The 19,135-nt window shown below is 42.4% G+C and overlaps 1 protein-coding gene across 1 annotated transcript in view; it reads right to left on the bottom strand.

Annotated features, from left to right (window-relative positions):
- Positions 1-19,135, bottom strand: part of DNAH3 (dynein axonemal heavy chain 3) — a 212,814-nt gene that overhangs the window by 22,097 nt on the left and 171,582 nt on the right. Inside the window, exons 51-53 of the mRNA XM_054580923.1 lie at positions 18,464-18,662; positions 13,226-15,367; positions 2,476-2,701 (exon numbers count right to left, since the gene is read on the bottom strand). Of these exons, the coding sequence (XP_054436898.1) occupies positions 2,476-2,701; positions 13,226-15,367; positions 18,464-18,662 (2,567 nt within the window). The remainder of the gene's footprint in view (positions 1-2,475; positions 2,702-13,225; positions 15,368-18,463; positions 18,663-19,135) is intronic.

Genomic DNA, 19,135 nt, shown 5'->3' with positions numbered 1-19,135 from the left:
AGTGGACCTCCTTGAGTCCCTCTTGAGTGGGATCCTCTGTGCCTCCTGGATCCATGAAAGCCTTTCTCTCCTCAAATTAGGGAAATTTTCCATCATTACTTTTTCGAGGAGGTTCTCTATCCCTTGCTCCTCTTCTTCTCCTTCTGGTATCCCTATTATATGGATATTATTGCGTTTCAGGTTGTCCTGCATTTCCCTAAATGCCTCTTCATTCTTTTTCAGTCTTTTTTCCATTTCTTGCTCTTTCTGGGAGCTTCTTTCTACGTTATCCTCCATCTCACTGATTCGATCCTCGGCTTCATCCAACCTGCTTTGGATTCCTTCTACTGTGTTCCTCAATTCAGAAATGGCATTCTTCATATCTTCTTGTGTCTTCTTGATAGTTTCTATGTCCTTTTCCAGGCTGATAAAGTTTACTGTAAGATCCTGATAGTTTCTCTGCAGTTTCTCATAGTTATCTTTGAGCTGGCTGAGCTCATTCAGTTTCCTTAGAACCATTGTTTTGAATTCAGTATCTGATAGTTCCCTTGCCTCTATTTCATTTAGCTTTCTCTGTGGGGAGTCCCCTTTTCCACTCATTTGGGGGGAACTTCTTTTTCTTCCCATTTTTGTGAGAGTCTGTTAAGTGTTTTTGTCCTTTACTTTTCTTTCTGGGCCTGCCTCTGATGATGTCAGTTGTTGACCCTATAGGACCTTGGGTTGTTTGATTGAGCCTTCGAGGAGTCTCCTGTCTGACTCCTGCTTGGGGCAGCTCTGTGACCCTTTCCGTCAGGGCTGGGCTATTTTTTGGGATCTCTCTGCACTCTCACGCTGGCTTCTTGAGCGCACTCCCAGCGCGGCAGGATCCCCCGCCTGCCTGGGCTCGCATGTGCTTGCCCCAGACCAGGGGCCTTATTCGTGACTTCGCATGCTCGTCTGGCCCCCCTGGCCAGCGAGCTTCCGGCACTGGTCAGTTTAGGGTCTTCTATTGTGTATTTTCCCCACTTTTGGCTCTTTGGGTGCGTTGCTTGCCCTCGCCAAATGGGGACTACGGAAATGGGAGGAAGTCAGCTCCAGGACTCTACGGTTAATCCTTACTCCGGTCTCTCCTCCAGGGATTCTGGGCAGCTCTACTAATTTTGTTGGCCGCTCCGTAATCCCGGGCGGGTGGGTCAATTTACGCCTGCCCTTGGAGCATGGCTGTTTTTGGACAAAACTTTATTTATGGGAATGAAATTTTAATTTCATATAATTTTCATGTGTCATGAAACATTCTTCTTTTGAGTTTTTTCAAATATTTAAGGATGTGAAAACTATTCCTAGCTTACAAGCCATACAAAAACAAGCAATAGACTAATTTTGGCCCACTGGCCATTGTTCACTGATCTGTACCTGGAATGAGAGAATCACTAAACATTTAAGTTGGATGGGGTTTTGAAGTCTGCCTGGTACCTCTCTTCACTCTGCAAATGCAAAACCCAAGGCCCAGTTACTGGGCTTTAAAGTTCACAACAAAATAATTAGCTGTTTCCAATGTTGATTAAAATTCCATGGACCCCAAGAAATGTAGGCTAGAGCAAGAACAATGGTGCCTAGACTACAAGTGAGATATTTTTAAAGAGGAAATATTTTTTAAAATCAGATTTGCTGACATTTCATATACTTTCTCAAATACATTTCCTATCACCTCCTCTCAACGACTTCTCACTGAATGTGCCCCAGAGTCATAGAATAACTTTTCAGTATTTCCTTAATATGCGTCTTTGCTTTTGCAAATGCTGTCCCCTTTGTTGGAATGTCCTTCTTGGCAAACTCCTACTCTTTCAAAACCCCAGGCAACTCTCATTTCTCCAGGTCTTCCCCAACTTTCCCTTCCCTTTTCTGTGCTCCATGCTTCTTCTTAGAACATGAACATTATTCATCTGTGGGCTGCCTTCTGCTAGATTGAGAGCTCCCGTAGCACGGGATTCCCAAGCCAGGGAGCTGCTTGTGTTTGTGGTGTTCTGAAAAAAACCACCTGGTAGTCTAGCTGATGTGGACATGCCATTTGTTACTCACATTACAGGGGCGTGCACTGATGGCAGTGGGTCAGTGCGAGAGAGACCACACCTCCTCCAGTCTGAGGCTTGTTATAAGAGGTCCCAGACAATGCCAGCAAAGGTCTAGGTTGTACAAACCTACACGTGGACTGGAGCTACATTACATCAGTGTGCATACGCAGAAGGAAAAGTTCAAGGAGCAGTCACATGGCAAGAAGCCACTCCCAAAAGGGGATAAGGAGGCAGTTACAATCCATTTCCAAAACAATACCCATTCTTCATGGCCAGGTACCTGCTAGCCAGTCCTTGTCATGGGTGGTGGGAGAGCCATGTATTGATCCCACACTCCTTAAAGGCAGAATTGTGCCTTTTTCATCTTTGCCTTCCCTGCCACCGGAATGTTGTCTGGAGCTCAAGCTGGGGCCCAGAGACAGGCAGAAGCGGAGCAGCATCTCACCTGAATCTGATGTTGGTGCTTTCAGGAACAATCACCTCTTCACAGATCTTCTCCAGAGCAGCCATCCAGCTTGTGGCTAGATGGCAGTTCTGTAAGACCACCCAGGTCCCTTCTCTGACGGCAGTGTTGATCATTTTGGCTGCAATAGGACCTTGGCCTTGGCCAAGGGATATCATCTGTGTTTTGGCACCTCCCATGCCAAGATCTTCAGCAAACTTCAGCAAGCCTGAAACCAGAAAGCAAAGGGGCTTTTAAAAGAGAGCAAGCCAGCTAAAACTATATTAACAATTACATCACAAAAGGAAGGGTTACATTAAAATTCTGGGCTCAGAAAGAAACCCATTGGCTTCTGCTAATTACAAAAATCAGCATGTGTCTGGGGAAGCTTTAGACTTCTGGTAAGATGGAGAATGAAGATACTTTTGATTCCTGTTTTGCTCTGAATGTACAGGCATTCTTGATTTTTTAAAAAAGTGCACAAACTGAAAAAAATCAGAGTTTGAAAGAAAGAGAAATTCCCATGTGCCAAAAATAAAGAGGGAACTCAAAACTAGAGGGTGAGCACATAACCAAAGAACTGGGAACTGGGTTTTTAGAAATTTATTTTACTAGGAAAACTAGTGTTTGTACAGGGAAATTTCAAGTCTCTTTCACTATTCTCTCTCTTAGAGGCAATAATATTACTAGGTTTTGTCAATCCTACCAGAGATATTTTATGCATTTAAATCATGCATACATGCTCTTATACTTACATGAATCGCAGAATACTACACTTACTTTTTTCACTTAGAATTTTCCACATTAGTACATTTGTAAAGGCCTTATTCTTTTTCATGGTTACATAGTATTTCACCATTGGAAAATACCATACTTTATTTAATCAATTTAAAGGTTATAGTTTTTCTATGGGAGATGGGCATAACAGCTTTGCACTCAAAAGAGGTGGGATTCTGGAACTAAGACTTTTTTTTTAATAAAGTTAGGATTCTCAAAGGGCTGCACCTTTGTGTTGAGAAGGCCAGAAATCCGGTCACTGACTCAAGAAGCAAAGAGGAAGCTTATCACTGGCTTGTAGCCTGGATGAAAAAAATAAAGACTCTCCAGTGAGAAATCAATGCCCAGCCTATGCCAAGCGCAATGAGGGGTATGACTTTACCTGTGTGTGGGATTACCAAACTGAGAACTTTCCCTTATAAAATTGATCCAGAATTTGGAACCCCTTGGGCACTGTTGTTTGTATAAGTAAAATTGTTCTATTAGGGCACTCCTAAAACCCAAGACATTTGACATTCCCACAAAATAACACAAGCTTTCTGACTGTCAACTCACAATAAAAAAATAATTACCAAGTACATGAGAAAATACGTCATTATTAGGGATGGTCAGCACATATGACAAACAAGAGGATTAATACCCCAAAGATTACATATGGTCTCTGTTGTGGGCTGAATTCTGATGCATCCAAATGTATATCTTGAAGTTGTAATTCCCAGGACCTCAGAATGTGACTGTATTCGGACATAGGGTCGTTAAAGAGGTAGTTAAATTAAAATGAGGTCATTAGGGTATGTCCTAATCCAATATCACTGATGTCCTTATAAGAAAAGGAGATCAGGACACTCATAGAGAGACCATGTGGAAACACAGAAAGAAGATAGCTATGAATAAGCCAGGGAGAGAGGCCTCAGAAGAACATAACCCTGCCAACACTTTGAATTTATACTTCTAATCTCCAGAATTGGGATAAAATACATTTCTGTTGTTTAAGCCACCAGTGTTTGGTATTTGTTGTGGAAGCCCTAGCAGATTAATATAGCCTCTGAAAAAGAGCATAAAAAAAAAAGACGTGGAAATCATTAAAGAAGGAACACAGAGTGAACAAAACTCAGAGTTCTGTGAAAAAAAATACACAGATTTAAAATTAAACTTAGAGAAATGAAAAACATTGTCACTGAAGACAACTCAAGGCACTAATTAATTAAAAGAGCAGGTTAGATACAGACAAAGAGAGAATTAGTGGCCCTGGCCAATGTGGTTCAGTTGGTTGGGTGTCATTCCTTAAATCAAAAAATCATGGGTTTGATCCTTGGTCAGGGCACATGCATAGGTTGTGGCTTCAGTCCTCAACTGGGACACGTACCAGAGTCAACTGATCAATATTTCTCTCTCACATATGTTTTTCTTCCTCTCTTTCTCCCTCCCTTCCTCTATAAAATCAATAAACATGTCCTCAGGTGAGGATAACAAAAAGAGAATTAGTATACTTTGCCAATAAGGATCTGTCCAATAGTAATGGGCACCCCAGTACCCCGGTTGTGGCCTTCAAATACCAGGAGCTGCTAAGAGAACTGGAGTTCCTTGCAGAAATGTTGTACAAGGTGAGCCTGGAATATATGGAATCTGTACAGCAAGGAAGCCCTATGAAAAATGAAAAATTACTGGGGTTATATGAAAAGGATATAGTCTTGAAGGTGCTTGCACAGGCCAGAGATTGAATAATTTGAGCATCAAGAAGAATATTGATGGCAGTGTATTAAAATACCACCATATTTGAAACATCCAGTATGTTAAAATCCATGCATTCACAATGGTACCAAAAAACAAAAATCTTATTGCTTAAGTAACTTTGGAAGTTACTAGGGCTCCAACTCATTATTCTGAAAGCAAATAAAGAGAATGAACCAAGCATCTTTTCAGCTTGTCCTTTTCATTCTATATTCAAAGTTGACAAAGGAAAATTTTTTTTCTTGGAAAACTCTCTGTAGGAGAGTTTCAGCTATTAAATATGGAAATAATGACAGGATTAAAATATCATCATTTTATAGCCTGTAATGAAATCATGGATCTGGGTAATGATTTTCTAAGGCTGCTAAAACCATTAGATCAGTGGTTCCAATACGGGATGCACATTGGAATTATGTGAAAAGCCTTATAAAACACAATGCTTGGGTCTTACTCACAAAGATTTAAATTTAATTGGTCAAGGGAGTGGCCTAGGCATGAAGATTTTTCTTTAAGCTCCCCAGGTGATTCCCATGTGCAGCCAAGAATGAGAACTGTTATATTAGGTGAAAAACTGTTGGGAAATTTTACAAGGAAAGTGGTGGAGGAGTCAGAAGGTGGGCCGGAGGGACAATGCTTGAGCCCACTGATCAACCTTATTCAGAAAAAATAGAGTAGAGCTGCCCAGAGTCCCTGGAGAAGAGACCAGAGACAGGATTAACCGTAGAGTCCTGGAGCTGACTTCCTCCCATTTCCGTAGTCCCCATTTGGCGAGGGCAAGCAACGCACCCAAAGAGCCAAAAGTGGGGAAAATACACAATAGAAGACCCTAAACTGACCAGTGCCGGAAGCTCGCTGGCCAGGGGGGGCCAGACGAGCATGCGAAGTCACGAATAAGGCCCCTGGTCTGGGGCAAGCACATGCGAGCCCAGGCAGGCGGGGGGATCCTGCCGCGCTGGGAGTGCGCTCAAGAAGCCAGCGTGAGAGTGCAGAGAGATCCCAAAAAATAGCCCAGCCCTGACGGAAAGGGTCACAGAGCTGCCCCAAGCAGGAGTCAGACAGGAGACTCCTCGAAGGCTCAATCAAACAACCCAAGGTCCTATAGGGTCAACAACTGACATCATCAGAGGCAGGCCCAGAAAGAAAAGTAAAGGACAAAAACACTTAACAGACTCTCACAAAAATGGGAAGAAAAAGAAGTTCCCCCCAAATGAGTGGAAAAGGGGACTCCCCACAGAGAAAGCTAAATGAAATAGAGGCAAGGGAACTATCAGATACTGAATTCAAAACAATGGTTCTAAGGAAACTGAATGAGCTCAGCCAGCTCAAAGATAACTATGAGAAACTGCAGAGAAACTATCAGGATCTTACAGTAAACTTTATCAGCCTGGAAAAGGACATAGAAACTATCAAGAAGACACAAGAAGATATGAAGAATGCCATTTCTGAATTGAGGAACACAGTAGAAGGAATCCAAAGCAGGTTGGATGAAGCCGAGGATCGAATCAGTGAGATGGAGGATAACGTAGAAAGAAGCTCCCAGAAAGAGCAAGAAATGGAAAAAAGACTGAAAAAGAATGAAGAGGCATTTAGGGAAATGCAGGACAACCTGAAACGCAATAATATCCATATAATAGGGATACCAGAAGGAGAAGAAGAGGAGCAAGGGATAGAGAACCTCCTCGAAAAAGTAATGATGGAAAATTTCCCTAATTTGAGGAGAGAAAGGCTTTCATGGATCCAGGAGGCACAGAGGATCCCACTCAAGAGGGACTCAAGGAGGTCCACTCCAAGACACATCATCATTAAAATGGCAAATGTCAAAGACAAAGAGAGAATCCTCAAGGCAGCAAGGGAGAAGGTGAAAGTAACATACAAGGGGGCCCCGATACGCCTAGGAGCTGACTTCTCAACAGAAACACTGCAAGCCAGAAGGGAATGGCAACAAATATTCCAAGCCATGAAAAACAAGGGCCTACAGCCAAGGCTGCTCTACCCAGCTAGGCTCTCCATTAAAATAGAAGGGGAAATACAGTGTTTCCCAGACAAGAGAAGACTAAAAGAATACATCTCTACCAAACCAGCACTCCAAGATATGCTAAGGGGTCTGGTTTAAGCAGATGAAGGAAAAGAATGAGAGAGAGAGGAATGCAGGTACAAAGAGAAAAGATGAGTAAGTTTCTATCAGTAATGTCTCTCAATGTGAATGGACTAAATGCCCCAATCAAGAGACACAGGGTAACTGAATGGATAAGAAAACATGACCCACACATATGCTGTCTACAAGAGACCCACCTCAGAGCAAGAGACCTACACAGATTGAAAGCAAAGGGATGGAAAAAAATATTCCAAGCAAATGGGCATGAGAAAAAGGCCAGGGTTGCCATACTTGTATCAGACAAAGTAGATTTCAAAACAAAGGCCATAAAGAGAGACCCAGAGGGGCACTTTATGATACTTAAAGGAAGAATCTATCAAGAAGACATTAACATTGTAAACTTATATGCTCCCAATACAGAAGCCCCCAAGTTTATAAGGAAATTGTTGGATGACTTCAAAAAAGATATAAACAGCAACACACTGATAGTAGGGGATTTCAACACCCCACTGTCAAAAATGGACAGATCTTCCAAACAAAACATTAATAAACATATTGTGGCCCTGAATGACACACTGAATCAAAGAGACTTAACTAACATATATAGAACCTTACATCCCAAAGAAGAAAAATACACATTCTTTTCAAATGCTCATGGCAGTTTTTCAAAGATAGACCACATGATAGGACACAAAGCAAACCTCAGCAAATTCAGGAAAATTGAAATAATACCAAACTTTTTCTTGGACCACAAGGGCTTGAAACTGGAAATCAACCTCAAAGAGAAACTTCAAAAACTTGCAAACTCATGGAGACTGAACAGTACACTTTTAAACAATGAATGGGTCAATAATGAGATAAGAGAAGACATCAAAAAATTTCTGGAAACACATGAAAATGAACAGACAACAGTCCAAAACCTATGGGACACGGCAAAGGCAGTCCTGAGAGGGAAGTTCGTAGCAATACAGGCTTACCTAGAAAAGATAGAAACATTTCAAATAAAAGACCTAACACTACAACTTCAAGAACTGGAGAAACAACAACAAATAAACCCCAGAGCAAGGAGAAGGAAGGAAATAGTCAAGATTAGAGCAGAACTGAATGACACAGAGACGAAAAGAACAATTCAGAGGATCAACCAATCCAGAAGCCGGTTCTTTGAAAAGATAAATAAAACTGACAAGCCTTTAAGCAGACTCATCAAGAAAAAAAGGGAGAGGACCCAAATTTATAATATCAGAAATGAAAGAGGAGAAATAACAACTGATACCACAGAAATACAAAGGATCGTCAGAAAATACTATGGACAATTATATGCCAAGAAATTTGAAAATCTAGATGAAATGGACAAATTTTTAGAAAAGGATAATCTTCCAACACTGAAGAAGGAAGAAACAGAAAGCTTGAACAGACCGATAACAGCTGGGGAAATTGAAGCAGTCATCAAGAAACTCCCGGCACACAAAAGCCCAGGGCCGGACGGTTTCACAGGAGAATTTTACAAAACATTTAAGGAAGAGCTAACTCCTGTAAGGAAAGACTATTCCAAAAAATCCAGGAGGAGGGAAGACTCCCAGACTCTTTCTCTGAGGCCAGCATCACCCTGATCCCAAAACCAGATAAAGACCCTGCAAAGAAAGAAAACTACAGGCCAATTTCGCTGATGAACATAGATGATAAAATCCTCAACAAAATATTGGCAAACCGCATCCAGCAATACCTTCAAAAGATTATCCACCACAATCAAGTGGGATTCATCCCAGGGATGCAGGGATGATTCAATATATGCAAATCAGTAAACGTGATACATCACATAAATAAAAGAAAAGACAAAAACCACATGATCATCTCGATAGATGCAGAAAAGGCATTTGATAAGGTACAGCACCCATTTATGATCAAAACACTCAGCAAAATGGGAATAAATGGGGCATTCCTCAACGTAATAAAGGCCATATATGAAAAACCTACAGCCAATATCATACTCAACGGGCAAAAACTGAAAGCTTTCCCACTAAGATCGGGAACACGCCAAGGATGTCCGCTCTCACCGCTTCTTTTCAACATCGTATTGGAAGTCCTAGCCACAGGGGTCAGGCAAGAGAAAGAGATAAAAGGCATCCAAATAGGAAAGGAGGAAGTAAAGGTATCATTGTTTGCAGATGACATGATAGTGTACATAGAGAACCCTGTAGACTCTACCAAAAAACTCCTCAACCTAATAAGTGAATTTGGCAAAACAGCAGGATACAAAGTCAACATTCAGAAATCAAAGGCATTTTTGTACACCAGCCATGCAATAGAAGAAGAAGAAATCAGAGAAAAAATACCATTCGATATAGCAAAACGAAAAATAAAGTACCTAGGCATAAATTTAACCAAAGACATAAAAGACGTGTACGCAGAAAACTATACAACATTGAAAAAAGAAATTAAGGAAGACACAAATAAATGGAAGCATATACCGTGCTCATGAATTGAAAGAATTAATATCATCCAAATGTCCATACTACCCAAAGCAATTTATAGACTCAACGCAATCCCTATTAAGATACCAATGACGTATTTCACAGAAATAGAACAGACATTTCAAAAATTTATATGGAACCATAAACGACCCCGAATAGCCGCAGCAATTTTGAGAAAGAAACACAAAGTAGGAGGGATCACAATACCGGACATCAAACTCTACTACAAAGCCACTATACTCAAAACAATCTGGTACTGGCACAAGAACAGACCCATAGACCAGTGGAACAGAATAGAAAGCCCAGAAACAAGCCCAGGTCTCTATGGGCATCTAAAATTTGACAAAGGGGGCAGAAGCATAAAATGGAGCAATAATAACCTCTTCAACAAATGGTGTTGGGAGAGCTGGATGGCTGCATGCAAAAAATTGAAATTGGATCATCAGCTGACACCGTACACAAAAATAAACTCAAGATGGATAACAGACTTAAATATAAGTCGCAACATCATAAAAGTCCTAGAGGAGAACATTGGCAGGAAACTCTCAGATATCCCTCGCAGCAATTTTTTCACTGATATGTCTCCTAAAGCAAGGGACATAAAGGAAAGAATAAACAAGTGGGACCTCATCAAAATAAAAAGCTTCTGCATGGCAAAAGAAAACATCAGCAAAATGAAAAGGGAGCCAACCCTATGGGAAAATATATTCGCTAATGATACATCAGATAGAGGTTTGATCTCCAAGATATATAAAGAACTCACTCAACTCCACTCCAAGAAGACAAACGATCTAATCAAAAAATGGGCAAAGGACCTGGGCAGACACTTTTCCAAGGAGGAGATACAGAGGGCCCAGAGGTATTTGAAAAGATCCTCAGCATCACTAGCCATCAGAGAAATGCAGATCAAAACCTCACACCGGTCAGAATGGCCATCATAAACAGATCAACAAACAACAGGTGCTGGCGACGCTGTGGAGAAAAGGGAACCCTAGTCTACTGTTGGTGGGAATGCATACTGGTGCAGCCACTGTGGAAAGCAGTGTGGAATTTCCTCAAAAAGCTGAAAATGGAACTTCCTTTTGATCCAGTGATCCCCCTGCTGGACTATACCCTAAGAACACCAGGAAACACCAATACAAAAGAACCTATGCACCCCTATGTTCATAGCAGCACAATTTACAATAGCCACGTGTTGGAAGCAACCTAAATGCCCGTCAGTAGATGATTGGATCAAAAAATTATGGTACATATACACAATGGAATACTACGCAGCAGAAAGAAAAAAAGAACTACTAAACTTTGCGACAGCATGGATGGAACTGGAGAGCATTATGCTAAGCGAAATAAGCCAAGGGGCGAAAGAGAAATACCATATGATCTCACCTATAAGTGGAACCTAACCAACAATACAAAGATGCAAGGAAAATAAGACCAGCAACACTGAAAGGAAAAGAAATCAACAGAGACAAGAGGGAAGGAGGGAGCGGGGGCAGGGAAAGGGAAGGGAAGGGGAAAGTCAAGGAACATATAGCAAGGACTCATGGACAAAACCAAAGGGGAAGAGCTGCAGGAGGGAATTAGGGAGGGGCCAAGGGAAAGTGGTGGGGCTTGGCAGAGACAAATGTATTTGAAAAAATAAATTAAAATACAATTAAAAAATATTTACCAAAAGAATGAATATGGAATTAGTTTAATGTAATATCTGCTTACAACAGTGGCTGTTGTTTCTTTTCACCCTGGTAGGGTGTCAGCTAAATTGCTAGTGTCAGGGCCAAAGCAGCAAATCAGGGAATAAAAATATACCAAGATCAGATTCCAAAGAGAGGATGGTCAGCCTGGAGCAAAAGGAAAAATTTGGACAAGCCTCATAGGAACTGGATCAAACACCAGGACACCCCAAGATTGCATTGGGCTGAGGTTAGAAATTAAAGTTTATTGTCTCAGGTTTAGAGATGTAGAGGATAAGGAAGAAATCACCAAGGGAACTAAAAACACATGGGAAAACCCAAGATTTGCTTTGTTTTTGGTGGGGAACATTATTTATTTTTTCCTTGCTCCATGGTACGTCCTTTTTCTCTTTGATGAAAGTCTTCCGGCATAGTAAGAAAAACGTCGCTCTTGAGCTCTGTCAGTCTCTGATTTTATCCTAGATTGCAAAGCCCAGAGTTTGCAAACAAAACCACTGTCTTACTTACCATTGGTCCCACATCAGTATCATGCAGCACAGGACATTACATACAGTTGTAACTGAGTAAGTGTTAGTTGATTTGTATTGAGTATGCACATAGGAATCCAAAGAGAACAGGCACAAAAAAAAAAAAAAAAAAAAAAAAAAAGAAAAATAAGGACAACCAGACAGTATGTGCCTCCTCACCTGTAGCGTTTCCTGTCATGTTTTCCATGCTGAATCTCATTAAGCTTCTAGCACAGGGGAAAGGAATACGCAATGTTCACCACTGGATGTGTGGCCTGTCCTCTGCCAACACACCATCATCTCACATACCATAGCCTGACCTTTTCCCCGTTTCTATCTTTATCTTTCCTGGTTCTGCTTCTTTCTATTACTTAAATTTGCCACATAAAGGACATATAGAAAAAAAGCAAAGGTACAAGCTATGGGTCATAAACTGATCTTTGGCAATGACATTTTGGCATAGGAACCTGGAGAGGGTACCAATTCATATCAGCTGCCTCCTCTTACTTCATCTGAGAGTCACAGTGCTGGCTTTCTATCTGGGTCAGGATATATGTCAAACTCCTCAACTTTCACAGGAGAACACATCAACCTTGTCATTTGCATTTTGGGCACTCTTTCTTCATTCAGCAATAGAGAAAAGTAAAGCTTTCAGATACACCAACACGACAGAAAACTAATCTATTCCTGTCAACAACTCATATGCTTTAATAAGCACAGATGATTTCTGGAAAGATACACAAACTAGTAACAGTAGTTACTTCTGGGAGTGTTAGGAGAAAGATGTACCTTTCACTCTATATAAGAATTTCCCAACTTCAGCACTACTGACATTCTGGGCTGGATAATCCTTTGTTGTGGGGGCTGTCCTGTGTATTGTGGGATGTTTAGCAGCATCCTTTGCCTCCATCCACTAGATGCCAGCAGTACCCCCCAGTTGTGACATCAAAAATATTTCCCTACTTTGTCAAATGTCCCTTGAAGGGGCAACATAGTCCTGATTTAGCCACAGTCCTATATCTTTTGGCATTGTTTATTTTTTTATTATTATTTATAGTATTATTCAAAAATTCAAAAATTAGAAGAAGAGGGAAAAGCCTGGCTGAGAGAAGTGATAGAAAAAATGATTTAAGGCAAAGGTGACAAACAAGAAGCCAGGCTAAATCTAGCCCCAGCTTGGCCCTCATAAAACTTTTAATAAAAAATATGAATAAATTATTGAGATATAAAAATGGGTTATTTCTGTATTTGTTTCTCTTGAAAAATTAGATGACTTGGCTCTCAGATGATGGTACGATCATGGGCACTGACTAGCAGCTGGCCCCTTTCAGTGGGAAAAGAATATTTGGTCACCCAACCCCATCTTGGCCTGTTAACTGCTCAGCCTTCAATGCTACCTGAGTTTGAGACTCCTGCTGAAGGGACATGCTATTGTCATTCATTCATGTTCTCGGCTCCTTATGTCCTTCACACAACCCTTACCTGCCATTGGGTCTGCACCAGGAGACAACACAAAAATCAGTGGTGTACAACAGCTAGAGTCATTGTAGGACCCCTGGAGGTCAAATGTAGGGGCTTCAATGTACACGTTGCCCATGTGCTCAGCAATGAACTCTCGAATGGCTGGAATCATCTTGTCAGGCCTCAAACATCGGAGGATCACCATCCTCTCCAACCCTTTAAGAGAGTTCCAAGACCCAGGGAACTTCTCCTCATGGGGCCAGGCTGCATCATAGATGAACTTCCACTCATTAGCATTTTGTTCCAAATGTTCCATCAAACCTTTAAGTTTTGGCAATGTGGATGCACGAACCACTTCTGCCCATGCCTTCTCAGACAGCCATTCAGAAACTGGGTTGGGGAAGGGGTTGTCCAGGGCAATGCCTCCAGTTAGAAGAAAGTACCAAACTTCATCATTAACTTGCTTTTTCTCTTTCAAGATGCCAGTGGTCAGGAGGAGGGAGAAAAGCAGCTTGTCCTTCTCAAACAGAGAGCGGCACACATTGTTGTAGATACTGAGAGTGAAATACTCAATGATGTACTCAATGCGCAGCTCCAGCTCTTCACTCTTCCTGCTATGAGCCAGGGAGTGCATGTAGAGGTTTATGAACCATGTCAGGGAGTACTGGTACATCGGCTCAATGTTGGCCAGGTCAGAGACACAAAAGAAGATGGTGGCAGAGTGGATAGCCACTGGCTTATAGCCCATTCGAGTCTCATCAATCTGCATTTCTGTCACTGAAGCAATTTCCTGTTTCTCAGAGATTTCTTCAGACAGCTCTTTGGAGGAGGACAAAACTTTGATGGCCGTCTCATCCTCAAGGATATTGCCCTCCGACAAGGAGAGGACCTCCAAGATCTTATCTTCAATTTCTTTTAGTTGCTTCTTGTTCTCGGCACTTTCCACAATCAACTTATTCTTTTTTTCTTCCAGTTCTGGCTTCTCCTTGGCAGCTACGATGCCAAGGAGTTGATCTTGGAGACCCAAGGGGGTGATCATGAAATTGAGGAGACAGACTTTCACAGCAACTTCAGGGATATAATGTGGATTTCTCAAACGGGTTGTGATGTATAACTTAAAATCCTTGGAATATTCTATGATGTTTTCGCCCAGCCTCATGTACTCAACCCCTTGCTGTTTGAATGTGGACTTGAGCAAGATGGGTTCGATAAAGGCATCCAGCTCTTCTCCAACATTTTCTAGTAAGACAGGGGTGCCAAACTGCAGAGCGTTTTCCAGCGTTCTCACATAGCTGGCATCTGAGAACCTGATGACAGACAGCCTATTCATTTTCTCCATGTTCTTGATCCACTTATTGGCCTGCCCCTGAGGGTCAATCATCAAGGCCCAGCGTCTGGAATTGGACACAATGATACCATTGTCAATGGAGAAGGAGTCAATGGGCAGCCCAGCCATCTGCCAGGCACGGATTTTTATGGGATCCCCTAATGTGTTGCTGAGACTGAAGTCACTGGAGCCGGGGATGAGCTTATTGTTACATTGGGCCAACCACTGCTTTTGGCACTTTGCCCGATAATCCACGGTAAAGGCCCCCAGGTAAGCCACAGTCCCCGAGGACAATAACACATCTCCTGTCAGATTATTGTAGCAGATCCCCAGCTGCCGGGCAGCTTCTGTCCATCGGTCCTTCTCTCCTCCAAGACCACTGATCAGCTTTTCTGCCCTGATCAGCTTTTGGGAGCAGATATTGATATTTTCCTCCAACGTCTTTTTCTTGGTATTCATCTCTTCAAAGTCATCATTCAAGGCCTGGAGGCGGTCTTCTACCAGCTTCAGTTCTGCTCGTTTCTGGTTCAGTTTCTGCATCTGTGTGTCCAGCTTTCCCTCAGCCTCCTTCAGCCGCTCCCGCTTGGGAGCTACCACTTTGGCCACACGGTCATACACTTCCATGGCCCTCACCCACTTGCACAGACCCTCACAGGCAGATGACACATTTTTAATAACAGCTGGCTGGAAATCTGGGTGATCAATAAACTTCTCTCGGATCCGTTTCATGATCACTAGGGGGATGTTGTCTTTGTCATATGCCTTAAGACTCTCTAAGAATTTCAGATCTCCAAGAATCTTTCTTGACACCCCCCAGTAATCTTCTATCATTTTACCTGTTTGGGATGAGAAACAGAGAGAAGACTATTATTAAGACTTTCTAGTTGAGACTTAAAGCCTTGCAGTGACTACTTCTCAGATCTGGAAAAAAAGAAAAATCAAAATCAAACTCCTACAGCAGACTTTAAGGGCAGGAGGAATACTCTGTATAATACCATGATGATAGGCATATGTCATTATATATTTGTCCAAACCCATAGAATGTACAACACCAAGAGAAAAATGTCATGTTAACTATGGAGTTTGGGTGATTACAATGTGCTAGTGCAGATTCATCAATTGTAACAGACGTTACCACTGTGGTGAGGGATGTTGGTAGTGGGGGAGGCTGTGCTTGTGTGGGGGCAGGGTAATATGGGAAATCTCTTTTATGTGAACTTAAAGATGCTTTAACAATATAAAATCTAAATTAAAAAAGAAAAGTCTGAACTCCTCACCATGGTTTGGGAGGCCCACTGCCCTCACCCACCTCATCTTTGCCTGCTTGTTGGACTTCAGTCATGAAGAACCTTCTTTCAACTCCTCAATGATTCCCAAGTGATTTCCTCCCATGAGCTGGAAATGACATTTCACTGGCTCCTGACCAGACTTTAGGCTCATTTTAAAAGCCATCCCTCCACAGAGAGGTTTCCCTAGATGCCCCTCACTAAAGTGGGCTCCTCTACAGCTCTCCAACATTTGTTTCATCTCAGCTGCTAGAGCATCCATTCTCTTTACAGTATTTATTGCAATCTGTGATTTTTTTTGTTTACTTTTCATTCTTGGCCTCTCCCTCAAAGCTGTGAGCTCCTGCTGTGTTTACTATACTCTGGCACAGTGCCTGAAACTTAGTTACCAGTAAATATGTATTGAATGAATGTTGTCCCTTATCTGTCATAGACAGAGAGGGCAAAGGAGCTATGGGCAAGTGTTTTGAATATTATTTTTCAAGTCTGGGAGGTGGGTTGGATGGAACCCAGACAGTCCTCTTTGTGAGTGAGTTGGGAGGCCCAAGAGAAATTGAGGGTGGGGAAAGAAGCTTGCAGCTGGACAGAGGCCACTGTGGCTGACCAGAAATGGAGCAGAGCCCTGTTCTCTCTAGCACCCATCATCATGCTGACCAAGGACTGACTGAGTGAGCCCCAACCTCATCCCAGGGCAGCACTACTTTTAGAGGTTGACTTGTTGAAAAAGAGGTTGGGGGCCTTTTTGGTTCATTGCATTGTAAATATTTGCCAACTCTGGTTCATCAAAAAAAGTAGTATTTGAGATATCATATTAAGTATAATGTAAGAACAGCAGTCAAACAAATATTTCCCATGAAGGTGTTTGTTTACCTTCAGGAAAATGATCTGCTCCATTTAAATTCAAGAGGCTCAAAAATAATCAATTGCTTTTTTGTTGCATCTCCATGTACTGGGTAAATGCTGCAGGTTAAGTGAACAATATATACAATTTGCTTTGCTTTTGAAAGAGAAAGTCGAATGATGGGTTCTGTGAGGATCATCAATGAACCCAGAAGAGTACTGACTCTTGGGACCTGGCCATAAATTGTGTGCCATTCTTAACCCTGGCTGCATCTTCAAACCACCCAGGTGTTTAAAAAAATACTAATTAATACTGAGGCATGTCCCAGACCAATAGAATATGGACCTCTAGGAGGGAGAAGGCAGGGGGTATGGGCTTCAGCATTCTTTATGCTCTCAGGCAATTTTAGGTATGGCCAGGGTGGAGAAGTGCTGGTTGGCTCACCCTTATTCAGACTCACTTAACGCACCTCAGCTACTCCTCTAAAGGATCCTCCTATAAAGTTCACACTCTTCTTGTCCATTCCCAATCCCCCTTGAATCTTCTTCATGTGGTTTTTGGCCTGAAAGCAGTCAGGGAGGAGGGAATGCTAACCAGTAGGAAGCAGAAGCCATGATCCTTTTTCAATTCTAAGACACCTGCCTTGATACAGTATCCTACATCTAATCCAGATTTTAAGGAGATTGAATAGTCACCTATCAATGCTTCTAGGCTCAATTACATAAGGAACTTTCCTCCTTCCCCTATTCCTAGAATTCTTGTCTCCCTACCTCTCCTCCCAATCTGTCTCTGCCCCTCTCTGCCCTATCTCTCTCTCATGAATTCTTCTCTACCAGCTCATGCTCCACCCCACCCCACCTCTTTCTCTCTGGTGTATATTTGTCTCTTTGTCTATCTACATCTCTCTATTCTTCCCACTTGCTCTATATTTTTGTGTCTCTGTGTCTCTTCATCTTTTGGCCTGTCTCCCTTTCTGTCTCACTGTCAGCCTTTGTGTCTCTGTTTTTGTCTGTTTCTCTTCATACCCTCTATTTCTTTCTGTCTCCTTTTTCTTTAACACTGTGTGTATAAGTCTCTCCCTTTCCATTCTCTCTCTCTTTGTGTTGCTCTCTCTCTCTTCTAATTTCTTTCTTTCTCTCCTGATTTAGCTCCCTTTTCATTATATTTTTGTGTTTATATGCATGTGTGTGCATGCATGTGTGAATGTGTTTTCACAGACCTGTATACATGCACCTGTGCCTGCACGTGCACATGTGTGCATACATATGCCCACATGTGTGTTCATGTGTCCCTGCGTGTGCTTGTGTCTATGTGCGTGTGTGTGTACACATGTGTGTATGCATCTAGATGTCTGGATCTCCATTGCTTTTTCAGTATTAGTCTCTGCTATTTTGCCTCTGTCTCATTCTCTTTCTTTCTCTGGTTATCTCTCTGTCTGTCTCTCTCTAGCTCTGTTTTTTTCTCTCTCTCTCTAACCCACATACTACTCTTTGTATGCTTCCTCCACATCAGCCTCTTTGTTTCTATGACCTTCATTTTAGTAATTATTTGCAGGTAGGGGCCTTGACTCAGAAACCTGCATTTTCCTGACTCATTGAGAGGAGAGGGGATGGTGAAGAAACTCAAAAGAGCTCTTTAGTGCTCATGCACATTCTGGTGCCTTTCTTGTTTCCTCTAAGATTATGCACACTGCCTGCAGGCCTAGAGCAGAGTAGGGGGGGCGCGTTGGGGACTTGGGCACCCTTCCTTCCATGGAAGAACAGCCATGTGGGCCTCTGGGCAGGGTAGGGTGCTGAAAGGGTTACCACTGCCGCTGGGGTCCGGCTTTCTCTCTGGTCTCAGCCCTTTCATGACACAGATGCTCTCCATGACTAGCTTGACGGGGCCTGGAGGGTTCTGCATTGACTTCACCAGTGAGATGTCTGTAGGATTCAGGGTGTCGAGTGCAGCCAGTGCAGCCTCCAGTGCTGGCATCGCCTCTGCCAGGTCCCCTTCACATTCATTCTGTAGGCAGCACAGGGAAAAAAGGGGTGAGTGCCAGTGCTTGGAGAAAGCTGGGGAAGCAGGCAGAGGCATCATCCTGATGTTCATTCTTCTAGGAAGCTGCCTCAACCTGGCGCTCTCTGTGCAGGAAGGCCTGAGTGGCCCTTGGGGGCTGCAGCTTGGATGTCTTGGACATTTAAGAATTCATTTGGTATGTGATCTTAAAAAAAATAAACAAGTCTTTGTTTTTTAAAACTAATTTTCAAGAGATATATGCAGTAGGTGACTTCACACCCATTGATCAAGGATGGGTTGAGAGATGAAGGATGAAACTTAAGGGTGAGAGATGGGAAGAGAATCAGGGAAAGCTTAGGGAAGAATAAGGTGTGAGGAATAGGGGAAGGTCAGGGATGAGGTGAGGGTCCAGATGTGTTGCAGTTCTGTGATAGGAAGGGGTAGAATCAGGGGAGGGGTAAAGCTTGGGGACAGCATGG

Source organism: Pteronotus mesoamericanus, unplaced genomic scaffold (assembly GCF_021234165.1).
Source record: "Pteronotus mesoamericanus isolate MK-2021 breed Mesoamerican mustached bat unplaced genomic scaffold, CSHL_Meso_final contig_64, whole genome shotgun sequence".
In the NCBI taxonomy this organism is placed as follows: domain Eukaryota; kingdom Metazoa; phylum Chordata; class Mammalia; order Chiroptera; family Mormoopidae; genus Pteronotus; species Pteronotus mesoamericanus.
Note: the sequence above shows the minus strand (reverse complement) of the source record. Positions and strands in the feature narration are given on the sequence as shown.